Source organism: Ranitomeya imitator, chromosome 7 (genome assembly GCF_032444005.1).
Source record: "Ranitomeya imitator isolate aRanImi1 chromosome 7, aRanImi1.pri, whole genome shotgun sequence".
Lineage (NCBI taxonomy): Eukaryota > Metazoa > Chordata > Amphibia > Anura > Dendrobatidae > Ranitomeya > Ranitomeya imitator.
In genome coordinates this window covers 207801543-207819436 of record NC_091288.1, presented here as the reverse complement: position 1 = coordinate 207819436, position 17894 = coordinate 207801543, and the positions used below count along the sequence as shown (strand labels likewise).

General features: G+C 40.9%; 1 protein-coding gene across 1 annotated transcript in view; it reads right to left on the bottom strand.

Moving 5' to 3' along the window:
• The window catches only part of HS3ST6 (heparan sulfate-glucosamine 3-sulfotransferase 6), a 55656-nt gene extending 40343 nt beyond the window's left edge, over positions 1–15313 (bottom strand). Inside the window, exon 1 of the mRNA XM_069734614.1 lies at positions 14507–15313. Within this exon, the coding sequence (XP_069590715.1) occupies positions 14507–15264 (758 nt within the window). The 5' untranslated portion in view covers positions 15265–15313. The remainder of the gene's footprint in view (positions 1–14506) is intronic.
• Between the last annotated feature and the right edge of the window lie 2581 nt (positions 15314–17894).

Sequence of the window (17894 nt, the reverse complement as noted above, 5' to 3'; positions counted from 1 at the left end):
TAGATAGATAATAGATAGATAGATAATAGATAGATAGATGACAGATAGATAGATAGATAGATAGATAGATAGATAGATAGATAGATAGATAGATAATAGATAGATAGATGACAGATAGATAGATAGATAGATAGATAGATAATAGATAGATAGATAGATGACAGATAGATAGATAGATAGATAATAGATAGATAGATAATAGATAGATAGATGACAGATAGATAGATAGATAGATAGATAGATAGATAATAGATAGATAGATGACAGATAGATAGATAGATAGATAGATAGATAGATTATAGATAATAGATAGATAGATAATAGATAGATAGATAGATAGATAGATAGATAGATAGATAGATAGATAGATGATAGATAGATAATAGATAGATAGATAATAGATAGATAGATAGAAGGATAGATAGATAGATAGATAGATAGATAGATAGATAGATAGATAGAAGGATAGATAGATAGATAATAGATAGATAGATAGATAATAGATAGATGATAGATAGATAGATAGATAGATAGATAGATAGATAGATAGATAGATAGATAATAGATAGATGATAGATAGATAGATAATAGATAGATAGATAGATAATATATAGATAGATAGATAGATAATAGATAGATGATAGATAGATAGATAATAGATAGATGATAGATAGATAATAGATAGATAGATAATAGATAGATAGATAGATGATAGATAGATAATAGATAGATAGATAGATAGATAGATGATAGAACACAAGTGTTACTGATTTATGTTAAACACATTGGCTCCGGTGGGATCGGGGAACGCTCTTCAGTGATGTCTCCCAATAAGTGGCGCGGAGGTATTGACAGGGCGCGGGGGCGGCTGACAGTTATTCGCTGCGCACTTGGAGATGTTATTGGCAGGTGCAGGAATGACTGACAGGAATGAGAGGAGATCATTGACGATAGTAATTAATCACGACCCCCATCCTCCCCCCGGGTCCTGGAGGGGCAGTGTGACCGGTCAATGACTGTATTACCCATCAACTGTCCTCAGAAAATCTACAAATAATTCACAATTCATGAACACTGCAGCCTTCTGATATACTCTGTTTCAATTCCTCACCATTTTTAAGCTGTCTGCTTCTTGTGAGTAACAGGAACTCCGAAATATGGATAACAAGTGATGAGCGAATGTGCTTAGATAAGGCGTTATCGGAGCATACTCGTGTGCTAGCCGAGTGTCTGCAGCGTGCTCGGCTACTATGCTCCAGTCCCGGCGGCTGCTCACTGCAGCAACACATGAAGGGATTGTCGGTCTGTTAGGCCATCTCTCCATGTGTTGCAGTTGTCTAACAGCCGCGGGGACTTGAACATATTTTTCAAGCATGCAGACACTCGGATCGCACCTGAGCGTGATAACACCTTATCCAAGCACGTTCTCTCATCACTAATAGATAGATGATATAAAGATAGATAATAGATGCATAGATAGATAGATAATAGCTAGAAAGATAATAGATAGATAGATGATAGATAGATTTCTGTCTCTCACAGACCTGTAACTTCTCCTTTAAGAGGCTCCTCTGTCCTCCACTCATTACCTGTAGTAATGGCACCTGTTTGAACTCGTTATCAGTATAAAAGACACCTGTCCACAACCTCAAACAGTCACACTCCAAACTCCACTATGGTGAAAACCAAAGAGCTGTTGAAGGACACAAGAAACAAAATTGTAGCCCTGCACCAGGCTGGGAAGACTGAATCTGCAATAGGCAAGCACCTTGGTGTGATGAAATCAACTGTGGGAGCTATAATAAGAAAATAGAAGACATACAAGACCACTGATAATCTCCCTCGATCTGGGGCTCCACGCAAGATCTCACCCCATGGGGTCAAAATGATCACAAGAACGGTGAGCAAAAATCTCAGAACCACACTAGGGAACCAGTGAATAACCTGCATAGAGCTGGGACCACCGTAACAAAGGCTACTATCAGTAACACACTACACCGCCAGGGACTCAGATCCTGCAGTGCCAAACATGTCCCCCTGCTTAAGCCAGTACATGTCCGGGCCCGTCTGAAGTTTGCTAGAGAGCATTTGGATTATCCAGAAGAGTATTGGGAGAATGTCATATGGTCTGATGAAACCAAAGTAGAACTGTTTGGTAGAAACAAAACTCGTCGTGTTTGGAGGAGACAGAATGCCGAGTTGAAGACAAAGAACACCATACCTACTGTGAAGCATGGGGGTGGCAACATCATGCTTTTGGGGCTGTTTCTCTGCAAAGGGACCAGTACGACTGTTCCGTGTATATGAAAGATAATAGATAGATAGATAGATAGATAGATAGATAGATAGATAGATAGATAGATAAATAATTGATAGATAATATATAGATAGATAATAGATAGATAGATAGATAGATAGATAATAGATAGATAGATAATAGATTACATAGATAGATAAAAGATACATAGATATATAGATAATAGATAAATAGATGGATAGATAAATAATAGATAGATAATAGATAGATTTTAGATAGATAATAGATGATTGATAGATAGATAATGGATAGATAGAGAGAAGACAGATAGATCAAACTACTAACACTGACCTACAAAGCCATCCACAACCTGTCCCCTCCCTGTATCTCTGAACTAATCTCCCACTATCTTCCCTCAAGTAATCTCAAATCCTCCCAAGACCTCCTACTCTCCTCCACACTGAGGGTACCGTCACACTATACGATTTACCTACGATCACGACCAGCGATATGACCTGGCCGTGATCGTAGGTAAATCGTAGTGTGGTCGCTGGGGAGCTGTCACGCAGACAGCTCTCCAGCGACCAAGGATGCCGAGGTCCCTGGGTAACCAGGGTAAACATCGGGTAACTAAGCGCAGGACCGCGCTTAGTAACCCGATGTTTACCCTGGTTACAAGCGTAAAACTAAAAAAAACAAACAGCACATACTTACATTCTGGTGTCCGTCAGGTCCCTTGCCGTCTCTGCTTCCCGCACTCAGTAACTGCCGGCCGTAAAGTGAAAGTGAAAGCACAGCCGCTGTGTTCTGCTTTCACTTTACGGCTGGCAGTCACAGTGCGGGAAGCAGACGGCAAGGGACCTGACGGACACCAGAATGTAAGTATGTGCTGTTTGTTTTTTTTTTTAGTTTAACGCTTGTAACCAGGGTAAACATCGGGTTACTAAGCGCGGTCCTGCGCTTAGTAACCCGATGTTTACCCTGGTTACAAGCGAACGCATCGCTGGATCGCATTGCTAGATCGCTAGATCGGTGTCACACACACCGATCTAGCGATGACAGCGGGAGATCCAGCGATGAAAGAAAGTTCTAAACGATCTGCTACGATGTACGATTCTCAGCAGGATCCCTGATCGCTGCTGCGTGTCAGACACAGCGATATCGTAACGATATCGCTGGAACGTCACGAATCGTACCGTCGTAGCGATTGAAATGGTATAGTGTGACGGTACCCTTATTCGTTTCTCACACAACTGCCTCCAAGATTTCTCCCGAATATCCCCCATCCTCTGGAATTCCATACCTCAACACGTCCGATTATCCACCACCCTCGGATCCTTCAGACGAAACCTGAAAACCCATCTCTTCAGGAAAGCCTACAGCCTGCAATAACCATTCTGCCGCCTCACCAACCACCCGAGCTGCCGCCTCACCAACCACCCGAGCTGCCGCGTCACCACCGCCAGAGCTGCCGCCTCAACAACCGCCCGAGCTGCCGCCTCACCAACTGCCCGAGCTGCCGCCTCACCAACCACCCGAGCTGCCGCCTCACCAACCGCCCGAGCTGCCGCCTCACCAACCACCTGAGATGCCGCGTTACCGCCACCAGAGCTGCCGCCTCACCAACCGCCCGAGCTGCCGCCTCACCACCACCAGAGCTGCCGCCTCACCACCGCCAGAGCTGCCCCCTCACCAACCACCCGAGCTGCCGCCTCACCACCGCCAGAGCTGCCGCCTCACCAACCACCCGAGCTGCCGCCTCACCACTGCCAGAGCTGCCGCCTCACCAACCACCCGAGCTGCCGCCTCACCACCGCCAGAGCTTCCGCCTCACCACCACCCGAGCTGCCACCTCACCACCACCCGAGCTGCCGCCTTACCACCCGAGCTGTTGCCTCACCACCACCAGAGCTGCCGCCTCACCACCACCAGTGCTGCAACACACCGACCTCCTGTCTCTTCCCCATTATCCTGTAGAATGTAAGTCCGCAAGGACAGGGTCTTCTCCCCTCTGTACCAGTCTGTCACTGTAAATTTGTTTACTGTTAACACTATCTATAACCCTGTATGTAATCCCTTTTCCCATGTACAGCACCATGGAATTAATGGTGCTATATAAATAAATAATACTAATAATAATGATAGTTGGACTTTCCTTCCAGGACTATCATGGTGGGTCTGTAGGACGAGGCTTGCTGTAGAGGACAGGCCTCCTTCCCTTACAGACTGTCGGCTTCTCACCGCTCGGTGGAGATTTCTGTTTTCCGCCATCATTATTCTCTGCGGATTATCTACAATGTAAACTCCTATTAAACTTTATGGATCGGATTTCAGCTCTTGTCAAACAACCCTAAACCTAATGTCACCGGGGTCCGGGGGGCATTTACTGAGCTGCCACTGTCACTGCAGTGAGACAGACAGGGGCCTGGGAGCAGATATTGAGCGAGGCGGGGGGTCTCAATACCTCGCACCGCTCTCAGGAGCATAATTCCATTCATAGACAGTTTGACAGTAAGAATGACAGTTCCCCCCCTTCCTTCTTTTCGGTGGTATATAATGACACAGACAACACTGCACGGAGCGGCTAATCTCGGGATTATAGGGGGGGATCATGAACACGCAGCCTCTTAAACACATCAGCAAATTCTCAGAGATAATGGTCGTCCAGACAGAAAATGACAGAAATGATCACTACTCGAGTTACGGTGAGACACTCGGGTTCCATTTTCCACCAAAGTGACATACTACCGTGTAAAAACTATTACACATGATCTGTCGTTTTGTGTATGCAGCTCATATGCAAACAAACCCCGTGTCGTCTCATGTTACACTCAGGCGTTGTTATTGTCCCTCTGCTCCTTGTCCTACTTCTAGTCGGTAAATATTGAGACACATTGCTTTGCAGCAGAGCTGCATACCCAAAACGGCATGAGCTGAAAATGCAATTTTCTTTTTGGAGTTTGGATACTTTGTGCACTGTTGACCTCTCATCAGGTTCTTGTGAACTCAAGTGGCTCCTTCTGTCATTTCTACTAATCCGCTTATCAGCCACTTAGTGAACGTGCGCACATTGAGTGTTTGGATACAGAAATTTCTGCATCTCACGGCAGGAAAAACGCAAGATGTGCACACGGCCCAACAGCTGCTCCAGGCCGGACACATAATGAATGGAGGGTGCTGGTGGGAAAGCTGCCCTCTATGGAAAGGACCATAAAGAAAGGACCCTAGAACTGTCAGGACACATCAATATTTAGCAGCCGCCATATCTCAGATTACAAAGGTTACGACCTTCTTGTTAGGCCTAATAGGGAACTCTATCCAAAATACCAACTGTCCAAGGAACTGGTCAGAGGTCGCCTGCTCCTTACATAACCATGTCTGCTACCACCGCACTATGGAGCAAAGTCTCAAAACAAACAAATCTTCCCGCTGACTGATCCATTTATCGGGCAATTAATGCGCTAACTATCAGCAGCACACAGCCCTTTATTATGGTATCTGTGGTAAAGGAACACAGCTCAAGACGTTCACTATGCAAATAAACCTTATATATGACCACATGCTAGTACATCAGAAGCACTATTATAGCAGTTATATTCCTGTACTTAGGGAGCAGTATTATAGTAGTTATATTCCTGTACATAGGGGCAGTATTATAGTAGTTATATTCTTGTACATAGGGGCAGTATTATAGTAGTTATATTCTTGTACATAGGGGCAGTATTATAGTAGTTATATTCTTGTACATCAGAAGCAGTATTATAGTAGTTATATTCTTGTATATAGGAGCAGTATTATAGTAGTTATATTCTTGTATATAGGAGCAGTATTATAGTAGTTATATTCTTGTACATAGGGGCAGTATTACAGTAGTTATATTCTTGTACATAGGGGCAGTATTATAGTAGTTATATTCTTGTACATAGGGGCAGTATTATAGTAGTTATATTCTTGTACATCAGAAGCAGTATTATAGTAGTTATATTCTTGTACATAGGAGCAGTATTATAGTAGTTATATTCTTGTACATAGGGGCAGTATTATAGTAGTTATATTCTTGTACATAGGAGCAGTATTATAGTAGTTATATTCTTGTATATAGGAGCAGTATTATAGTAGTTATATTCTTGTACATAGGGGCAGTATTACAGTAGTTATATTCTTGTACATAGGAGCAGTATTATAGTAGTTATATTCTTGTACATAGGGGCAGTATTATAGTAGTTATATTCTTGTACATAGGGGCAGTATTATAGTGGTTATATTCTTGTACATAGGAGCAGTATTATAGTAGTTATATTCCTGTACATAGGGGCAGTATTATAGTAGTTATATTCTTGTACATAGGGGCAGTATTATAGTAGTTATATTCTTGTACATCAGAAGCAGTATTATAGTAGTTACAATGCCTACAAGTAGTATTCAACCCCCTGCAGATTTAGCAGGTTTAATAAGATGCAAATAAGGTAGAGCCTTCAAACTTCAAACAAGAGCAGGATTTATTAACAGATGCATAATTCTTACAAACCAAAAAGTTTTGTTGCTCAGTTAAATTTTTATAAATTTTAAACATAAAAGTGTGGGTCAATTATTATTCAACCCCTAGGTTTAATATTTTGTGGAATTACCTTTGTTTGCAATTACAGCTAATAATCGTCTTTTATAAGACCTGATCAGGCCGGCACAGGTCTCTGGAGTTATCTTGGCCCACTCCTCCATGCAGATCTTCTCCAAGTTATCTAGGTTCTTTGGGTTTCTCATGTGGACTTTAATCTTGAGCTCCTTCCACAAGTTTTCAATTGGGTTAAGGTCAGGAGACTGACTAGGCCACTGCAACACCTTGATTTTTTTTGCCTCTTGAACCAGGCCTTGGTTTTCTTGGCTGTGTGCTTTGGGTCATTGTCTTGTTGTAAGATGAAATGACGACCCATCTTAAGATCCTTGATGGAGGAGCGGAGGTTCTTGGCCAAAATCTTCCAGGTAGGCCGTGCTATCCATCTTCCCATGGATGCGGACCAGATGGCCAGGCCCCTTGGCTGAGAAACAGCCTCACAGCATGATGCTGCCACCACCATGCTTGACTGTAGGGATGGTATTCTTGGGGTCGTATACAGTGCCATCCAGTCTCCAAACGTCACGTGTGTGGTTGGCACCAAAGATCTAGATCTTGGTCTCATCAGACCAGAGAACCTTGAACCAGTCAGTCTCAGAGTCCTCCAAGTGATCATGAGCAAACTGTAGACGAGCCTTGACATGACGCTTTGAAAGTAAAGGTACCTTACGGGCTCGTCTGGAACGGAGACCATTGCGGTGGAGTACGTTACTTATGGTATTGACTGAAACCAATGTCCCCACTGCCATGAGATCTTCCCGGAGCTCCTTCCTTGTTGTCCTTGGGTTAGCCTTGACTCTTCGGACAAGCCTGGCCTCGGCACGGGAGGAAACTTTCAAAGGCTGTCCAGGCCGTGGAAGGCTAACAGTAGTTCCATAAGCCTTCCACTTCCGGATGATGCTCCCAACAGTGGAGACAGGTAGGCCCAACTCCTTGGAAAGGGTTTTGTACCCCTTGCCAGCCTTGTGACCCTCCACGATCTTGTCTCTGATGGCCTTGGAATGCTCCTTTGTCTTTCCCATGTTGACCATGTATGAGTGCTGTTCACAAGTTTGGGGAGGGTCTTAAATAGTCAGAAAAGGCTGGAAAAAGATAATTAATCCAAACATGTGAAGCTCATTGTTCTTTGTGCCTGAACTACTTCTTAATACTTTAGGTGAACCAAACAGAATTCTGGTGGGTTGAGGGGTTGAATAATAAATGACCCTCTGAAAAGACTTTTCACAATTTAAAAAAAAAATAAACCAAGAAATAACATTCTTTTTTGCTGCAGTGCATTTCACACTTCCAGGCTGATCTACAGTCCAAATGTCACAATGCCAAGTTAATTCCAAATGTGTAAACCTGCTAAATCTGCAGGGGGTTGAATACTACTTGTAGGCACTGTATATTCCTGTACATAGGAGCAGTATTATAGTAGTTATATTCTTGTACATAGGGGCAATATTATAGTAGTTATATTCTTGTACATAGGAGCAGTATTATAGTAGTTATAATCTTGTACATCAGAAGCAGTATTATAGTAGTTATATTCCTGTACATAGGGGCAGTATTATAGTAGTTATATTCTTGTACATAGGGGCAGTATTATAGTAGTTATATTCTTGTGCATCAGAAGCAGTATTATAGTAGTTATATTCCTGTACATAGGGGCAGTATTATAGTAGTTATATTCTTGTACATAGGGGCAGTATTATAGTAGTTATATTCTTGTACATAGGGGCAGTATTATAGTAGTTATATTCTTGTACATAGGAGCAGTATTATAGTAGTTATATTCTTGTACATAGGGGCAGTATTATAGTAGTTATATTCTTGTACATAGGGGCAGTATTATAGTAGTTATATTCTTGTACATAGGGGCAGTATTATAGTAGTTATATTCTTGTACATAGGGGCAGTATTGTAGTAGTTATATTCTTGTACATAGGGGCAGGATTATAGTAGTTATATTCTTGTACATAGGGGCAGTATTATTGTAGTTATATTCTTGTACATAGGGGCAGTATTATAGTAGTTATACTCTTGTACATAGGGGCAGTATTATAGTAGTTATATTCTTGTACATAGGGACAGTATTGTAGTAGTTATATTCTTGTACATAGGGGCAGTATTGTAGTAGTTATATTCTTGTACATAGGGGCAGGATTATAGTAGTTATATTCTTGTACATAGGGGCAGTATTATTGTAGTTATATTCTTGTACATAGGGGCAGTATTATAGTAGTTATACTCTTGTACATAGGGGCAGTATTATAGTAGTTATATTCTTGTACATAGGGGCAGTATTATAGTAGTTATATTCCTGTACTTAGGGAGCAGTATTCTAGTAGTTATATTCTTGTACATAGGGGCAGTATTATAGTAGTTATATTCTTGTACATAGGGGCAGTATTATAGTAGTTATATTCTTGTACATAGGGGCAGTATTATAGTAGTTATATTCTTGTACATAGGGGCAGTATTGTAGTAGTTATATTCTTGTACATAGGGGCAGTATTATAGTAGTTATATTCTTGTACATAGGGGCAGTATTATTGTAGTTATATTCTTGTACATAGGGGCAGTATTATAGTAGTTATACTCTTGTACATAGGGGCAGTATTATAGTAGTTATATTCTTGTACATAGGAGCAGTATTATAGTAGTTATATTCCTGTACTTAGGGAGCAGTATTATAGTAGTTATATTCTTGTACATAGGGGTCAGTATTCTAGTAGTTATATTCTTGTACATAGGGGCAGTATTATAGTAGTTATATTCTTGTACATAGGGGCAGTATTATAGTAGTTATATTCTTGTACATAGGGGCAGTATTATAGTGGTTATATTCTTGTACATAGGAGCAGTATTATAGTAGTTATATTCTTGTACATAGGAGCAGTATTATAGTAGTTATATTCTTGTACATAGGGAGCAGTATTATAGTAGTTATATTCTTGTACATAGGGAGCAGTATTATAGTAGTTATATTCTTGTATATAGAGGCAGTATTATAGTAGTTATATTCTTGTATATAGGGGCAGTATTATAGTAGTTATATTCTTGCATATAGGGGCAGTATTATAGTAGTTATATTCTTGTACATAGGAGCAGTATTATAGTAGTTATATTCTTGTACATAGGGGCAGTATTATAGTAGTTATATTCTTGTACATAGGGGCAGTATTATAGTAGTTATATTCTTGTACATAGGGGCAGTATTATAGTAGTTATATTCTTGTACATAGGGGCAGTATTATAGTAGTTATATTCTTGTACATAGGGGCAGGATTATAGTAGTTATATTCTTGTACATAGGAGCAGTATTATAGTAGTTATATTCTTGTACATAGGGGGCAGTATTATAGTAGTTATATTCTTGTACATAGGGGCAGTATTATAGTAGTTATATTCTTGTACATAGGAGCAGTATTATAGTAGTTATATTCTTGTACATAGGGGCAGTATTATAGTAGTTATATTCTTGTACATAGGGGCAGTATTATAGTAGTTATATTCTTGTACATAGGGGCAGTATTATAGTAGTTATATTCTTGTACATAGGAGCAGTATTATAGTAGCTATATTCTTGTACATAGGGAGCAGTATTATAGTAGTTATATTCTTGTACATAGGGAGCAGTATTATAGTGGTTATATTCTTGTACATAGGAGCAGTATTATAGTAGCTATATTCTTGTACATAGGAGCAGTATTATAGTAGTTATATTCTTGTACATAGGGGCAGTATTATAGTAGTTATATTCTTGTACATAGGGAGCAGTATTATAGTAGTTATATTCTTGTATATAGGGGCAGTATTATAGTAGTTATATTCTTGTATATAGGGGCAGTATTATAGTAGTTATATTCTTGCATATAGGAACAGTATTATAGTAGCTATATTCTTGTACATAGGGGGCAGTGTTATAGTAGTTATATTCTTGTACATTGGAGCAGTATTATAGTAGTTATATTCTTGTACATAGGAGCAGTATTATAGTAGCTATATTCTTGTACATAGGGAGCAGTATTATAGTAGTTATATTCTTGTACATAGGGAGCAGTATTATAGTAGTTATATTCTTGTATATAGGGGCAGTATTATAGTAGTTATATTCTTGTATATAGGGGCAGTATTATAGTAGTTATATTCTTGCATATAGGAACAGTATTATAGTAGCTATATTCTTATACATAGGGGGCAGTATTATAGTAGTTATATTCTTGTACATAGGGGCAGTATTATAGTAGTTATATTCTTGTATATAGGGGCAGTATTATAGTAGTTATATTCTTGTACATAGGGGCAGTATTATAGTAGTTATATTCTTGTACATAGGAGCAGTATTATAGTAGTTATATTCTTGTATATAGGGGCAGTATTATAGTAGTTATATTCTTGCATATAGGGGCAGTATTATAGTAGTTATTTTCTTGTGACGAGCAGGCAATATCATACATTTAACTGCACAAAAGTAAGACTAGTTGTAGTCCCTTTAATGTAAGCAGAGAAGCCCACCATAACCCCCTTTTGGACATAAAACTTCTGATTTTGACCAGCAGCCATCTGAGACTCATGAACACCTCTCCGGCACATTCTGCAGATCCAACACCCGATTGTTATCACATTTTTGGCAACTGAAAAATAGGAAATAGTGAAAATCCTGCGACTTGAGTTTAAGAAAATGAATCCAGCTTTCCTGCGGCACAATGACAGTATAAACGTTCAGGATAAATACATTCGCTCGCCGCCATTCATATTCGTATCTGTTATTTCTCCAAAAACTGTTTTATCCTCCTTTCTTCAGCTTGTAAAGCCGCTTGGCAGGAACACACAGAGGATCAAACGGCCGTAATTATTACAAGACACGGGAAACGTTTTATTCTGCAAACGCTTCAAAACTGAGGTTTCCCTTCACAATTCAGAACAGCTGCTGGAGAAAAGTTAAACCAGAGCCCGGACTGTCACTTAGTCTGGAATCTGACACTTTGAAGGCTTAAAGGGAATGTTCATCTTTTAACACCGAGTTGTTTTACGTCCAGCACTCTGTGTTGATTTATTTTTCTTCATATCTTTATGTCAGTCAGAGGTCTGTATTTCTGACACAGAGCTCCAGATCCTCTGCAGCAGAGCTGGAAGCACAATAAAATCCTGGCTTCGTGAAGCAACCACTAGAGGGAGCCTAGGAGCTAGCTGCATATTGCTATGTACCAGACTGCAGCAAGCTCCGTAGCTCCCCCTTGTGGTGATTGCAGTAAGCCACATTTTGATTTGAGTCTATGCATAGAAATTAGGAAAGTGGGAGCTCAGTATGACAAAAGTCTTAGAGTCCCTCATGAGAAACAACCACGTGCCATTATTAATATTGGTGTCATATTTAGCAAAGGGGTATTTTAGTTTCTTCGCCTCTAATAACGCTACTCCCCAATATTGTCATCACTGTTTGATGGTTGTTGAATGATACCTGCATTGAAAATTAATAATTGCCAGGAATAAGAATGTTCCCATTTACTGACAGGATAAAGAGCTATTCAAACTATCCATGGCTAAAAAAAGATTATTAAAGTTAGAGAACTTTGTAATATACAAAGTTTTATCTATTTATCTAAGCGAGACTGGACAGACCCATATAAGAGGCGAATAGGTCCGAATTCATAGACTTCACTGTATCTGCTCCTGTACTGGAAATGTCAGCAAATGGGCGAAACACAAACACGGCAGCTCCGGAGAGAGAAAGTCACATTCAGCTCTGCTACATCCACAGAATAACTACAGATGAGGTGCAATATATCTCATCTATCTATCTATCATCTGTCTATTATCTAGCGATCATCTATATATTATCTAGCTATCTTTTATCTATATATTATCCATCTATTATCTATCTATCTATTATCTATTTATCTATCTATTATCTTTATCTATCTATCTATCTATCTATCTATCATCTATCTATTATCTATCATCAATCTATTATCTATCTATCTATCATCTACCTATTTTATCTAATCTATATATTATTCATCTCTCTATTATCTATCTATTATCCATCTATCATCTATTATCTATCATCTACCTATCTATTATCTATCTATTATCTATCTGTTATCAATCTATTATATATCTATTATCAATTAAATAGCTATTGATCTATCTATTATCTATCTATCTACCGATCTATCTAAGTCCAGAGATTGGAGGCAGCACAACATTGAAGTCAAAAAAGCTTCTTATTTAATGGCCCAACATGGCGACGTTTCGATTCCTCAATGGGAATCTTTATCAAGGCCATTAAGGCACCATGTTGGGCCATTAAATAAGAAGCTTTTTTGACTTCAATGTTGTGCTGCCTCCAATCTCTGGACTTTTAGTGACGGTTTGGTAACTACCTGGGGGCTTTGCACCCAAATAGCTTTTATCTGTGCTGTTCTTATTTTTTCTTTCTTGAGATCTATCTATCCACTGGCAGACACATATAGCTGAGGGCCACTGTGCAAGAACAGTATATGGGTCAACAGATCATCATTTTTCACATTTCACCTGTCTTTGGAGATAGTACTAGCCCCCTCACCTCTTGGATCCCTGTGTGGCTGCACAAGATATGTCCTACTTCGATCTATCTATTATCTATCTATTATCTATCTACCTATCTATCATCTACCTATCATCTATCTATTATCTATCTATTATCTATCTATTATCTATCTATTATCTATCATCTATCTATTATCTATCTATCAGCTATCTATTATCTATCTATTATCTATCATCTATCTATTATCTATCTATCATCTCTCTATCATCTCTCTATCATCTCTCTATCATCTATCTATCATCTATCTATCATCTATCATCTCTATTATCTCTCTATTATCTCTCTATTATCTATCTATCATCTATCTATTATCTATCTATTATCTATTATCTATCTATTATCTATCTATTATCTATCATCTATCTATCATCTATCTATCATCTATCATCTCTCTATTATCTCTCTATTATCTATCTATCATCTATCTATTATCTATCTATCTAACATCTATCATATATCTATCTATTTATCTATTATCTATCATCTCTCTATTATCTATCTATCATCTATCTATCATCTATCTATTATCTATCTATCATCTCTCTATCATCTCTCTATCATCTCTCTATCATCTATCATCTCTCTATTATCTATCTATTATCTATGTTTCTCTCTATTTTTCTGTGTATCCTCCTCCACACAGAAGTGCTATATAGCAGCAGTCCTGGCACAGTCCTACTGAGGTCCTAGATCAGGCTCATATCATAAGTTTGGCATGGGGGGGGGGGTTTACGGTACATCACTGTGAGCATGTAAGGTTATGGGTTGCTGGTACACCTGGCATATGCCATTTTCTCTGGTTTCTCCCATTAAATTAATGTGTTAAGAAGCCGCGGACATGTTTCACTAACCCTAAATTTGCCCTTTATTACACGGGGTTCATTGGCACCCATTGTTCAGCACCTTCTATACTCATCACAGTCACCTGGCACCTACACCCTGGGGATTTCCGCTAAACATCAGCACCTTCCGTCTGACAGGGCATGCTGAGAGTTGTAGTCTTACTACAGTTGGAGAGCCAGACAGTATCATGTACATATAGTGTAACTTTACCTACCTGTACCACTCCAGACCCTTGTCATAGCACCTGTCAAAAAAGTGGGGTTCAGCCCCCAGTGCCCTGACATCTGGGTGTATCCTGAGGAATTCCAGCAGAGCCCGGGTGCCCCCTTTCTTTACCCCCACAATGATGGCTTGGGGAAACTTCTTACTCCCGACATTGCTGTGCAGGAAGATGGCGCTGGGGGTCACTTTATGGTGGGAGGTCTTGTTGCTGGACACTAATGAGTCTACTAATGCCACAGTGCCAGTGTGAGCCCCATCCTCGGCACCAGGGAGCAAAGTGCCCAAAAGTGCAGCATTAGGGCCCAATCTGTCCTCCTGGGCATCCTCGGGGCCCAATGTGACCTCCGGGGCATCCTCGGGGCCCAATGTGTCCTCCGGGGCATCCTCGGGGCCCAATGTGTCCTCCTGGGCATCCTCGGGGCCCAATGTGTCCTCCTGGGCATCCTCGGGGCCCAATGTCTCCTCCTGGGCATCCTCGGGGCCCAATGTCTCCTCCTGGGCATCCTCAGAGCGCAGCAGTTCCCCGGCACCGCTGATCCAGGGCTCCGCAGAGGCAGCGCCGGGTGCAACCGACTGCGCGGCGCGCAAAGCTCCGCCGCTCATCTGCGGGTCACAGCAAGAGCCACTCAGGCAGTAGAAGAAGAAGGTGAACAAGCAGATCATAGTCAGCAGCAGGGAGACTCTGGGCTGAGCCCTCAGTGGCCCCAGGTGCCCAGAAACAAGCCGGCACCTTAGGATGCCACATCCCATGAGTGGGGCTGGGGACCAGGGAGGGCGCACATGGCACAGGCTATCCACACACCGAGCGGCGGAGGAGGAATCCCGGGCAGCAATGAAGACGCTACATCCTTAGGACGAGGCTGGAGAATCCCGGCGGTCTGCTGCGGAGCTGTGCGGAGGGGCTGTCCAGGTGAGATGCGGAGGTGAGTGCTGCGGAGGGGCTGTGCAGGTGAGATGCGGAGGTGAGTGCTCCGGAGGGGCTGTGCAGGTGAGATGAGGAGGTGAGTGCTGCGGAGGGGCTGTGCAGGTGAGTGCTGCGGAACTGTGCGGAGGGGCTGTCCAGGTGAGCGCTGCGGAGGTGAGTGCTGTGGAACTGTGCGGAGGTGAGTCTGCGCGGAGGGGCTGTCCAGGCAAGTGCTGCGGAGGTGAGTGCTGCGGGGGGCTGTCCGGGTGAGTTGCGGGGGGCTGTCCGGAAGAGTGCTGCGGGGGGCTGTCCGGGTGAGTTGCGGGGGGCTGTCCGGAAGAGTGCTGCGGGGGGCTGTCCAGGTGAGTGCAGGCAGCACTGCTGACAGCAGAGGACTGGCAGCTCGGCACATGGAATCACACACCAGGCTGTGCATGGATTGGGGGTTGGGGGAGTGTCAGGGGCAGCGATCGTCTGTCTGAGCTCTCACAGCCCCTCCTATTAGTGCAGGAGAAAGTCTATCCTCATCATCCTCCTCCTGAGGGTAGTAGTGCTCCAGATCTCAGGGGCAGGACAGGATTACAGGAGCTGCTCTGTGAGAATGTGGGGTCACAGGGGGAGAACAGGATAGATCTAAGGCTTTATCAGTAATTAGTTTATTTGTTAGTTATAAAAGTCATTATATGCAAGGTGCAGTATAAGCTTCTATCAATTCATTATACAAATCATCTGTCTCAGAACTATGTCCTAGCTGTCTATCTGCTCATCTATAGCCATGGTATCTATTCATGTAGAATTCTATCTAATATCTGTTTATTTATCAAGACTATCTATTATCTGTCTATTATCTGTCTATTATCTACTGTATTTATCTATCTATCACCTATTATCTATTATCTGTCTATTATCTATCTATCTATCTATTATCTGTCTATTATCTACTGTATTTCTCTATCTATCACCTATTATCTGTTATCTGTCTATTATCTATCTATCTATCTATTATCTGTCTATTATCTACTGTATTTATCTATCTATCACCTATTATCTATCTATTATCTGTCTATTAACTATCTAGTATCTAGTAATTATCTACTGTATCTATCTATCTATCTATCTATCTATTATCTGTCTATTATCTACATATCTATTATCTATTATTTATCTATCTGTATCCATTTCACTCACATCTATCTGTGTATCTTTAAAATATTTATGATAGGGATATATATATATAAATAATAATAGTAGGGAATTCCCTTTAAATTCTTATAGTTGGGGGAGGTAAGGAAGGGAAGCAATCAATCTGGATAACTCTGAAACCTCGCTCACTTTCTGACACATTTGGAGATGTCAACTTTTACAGCATCATGTCATACAGAAGTCAATAAGAAATGACATGTGATTGTGATGGGGTGGAGGAGAACATAATCTATCAATTGACCTCAGTGCGACAGTCAAACCATTCTGTGTAGAACTACAGGTCACGAAAAGCCTTGAAGGGTCATATACCACATGGAAAGCTATCAGATACATAATTTAGGCTATAGGCTGATACATTCATAAACAATACCATTTGTTAGACATTTGGTGGGGGGTGTATGTAATTTTCCTGGTGGTTTACAAGGGTTAACTGGCGATGGTCTATAGGGTATATCTTTTATTTAATATATTTATTTGATCTCGATAAATCACAAATTATGTCTAGGTGCCCCCCTATATACTTCTGCACAGTTATATAGTCCAGTGTCAAAATCAGTCTACTTATAGCCACCACTAGGGGGTGCTCATTAAACAAGGATGTATACATCTCCCAGTAATCCAATATGCAGTGAGCTCCCCCTGGTGGCAGCACAAAGAACTTTATCTTAGTGATTTCCTGAAGGGCGCAGAGACTTGGCACTAAGTCATCTTTTAACCCCTTCATGACCGGGGGATTTTTCGTTTTTCGCTCCCCTCCTTCCCAGAGCCATAACTTTTTTATTTTTCAGTCAATTTGGCCATGTGAGGGCTTATTTTTTGCGGGACGAGTTGTACTTTTGAACGACATCATTGGTTTTAGCATGTCGTGTACTAGAAAACGGGAAAAAAATTCCAAGTGCGGTGAAATTGCAAAAAAAGTGCAATCCCACATTGGTTTTTTGTTTGGCTTTTTTGCTAGGTTCACTAAATGCTAAAAATGATTCTCCAGGTCAATACGAGTTCATAGACACCAAACATGTCTAGGTTATTTTTTATCTAAGTGGTGAAAAAAAATTCCAAACTTTGCTAAAAAAAAAAAAAAAATTGCGCCATTTTCCGATACTCGTAGCGTCTCCATTTTTCATCATCTGGGGTCGGTTGAGGGCTTATTTTTTGCGTGCCGAGATGACGTTTTTAATGATAGCATTTCGGTGCAGATACGTTCTTTTCATCGCCCGTTATTGCATTTTAATGCAATGTCGCGGCGACCAAAAAAACGTAATTCTGGTGTTTC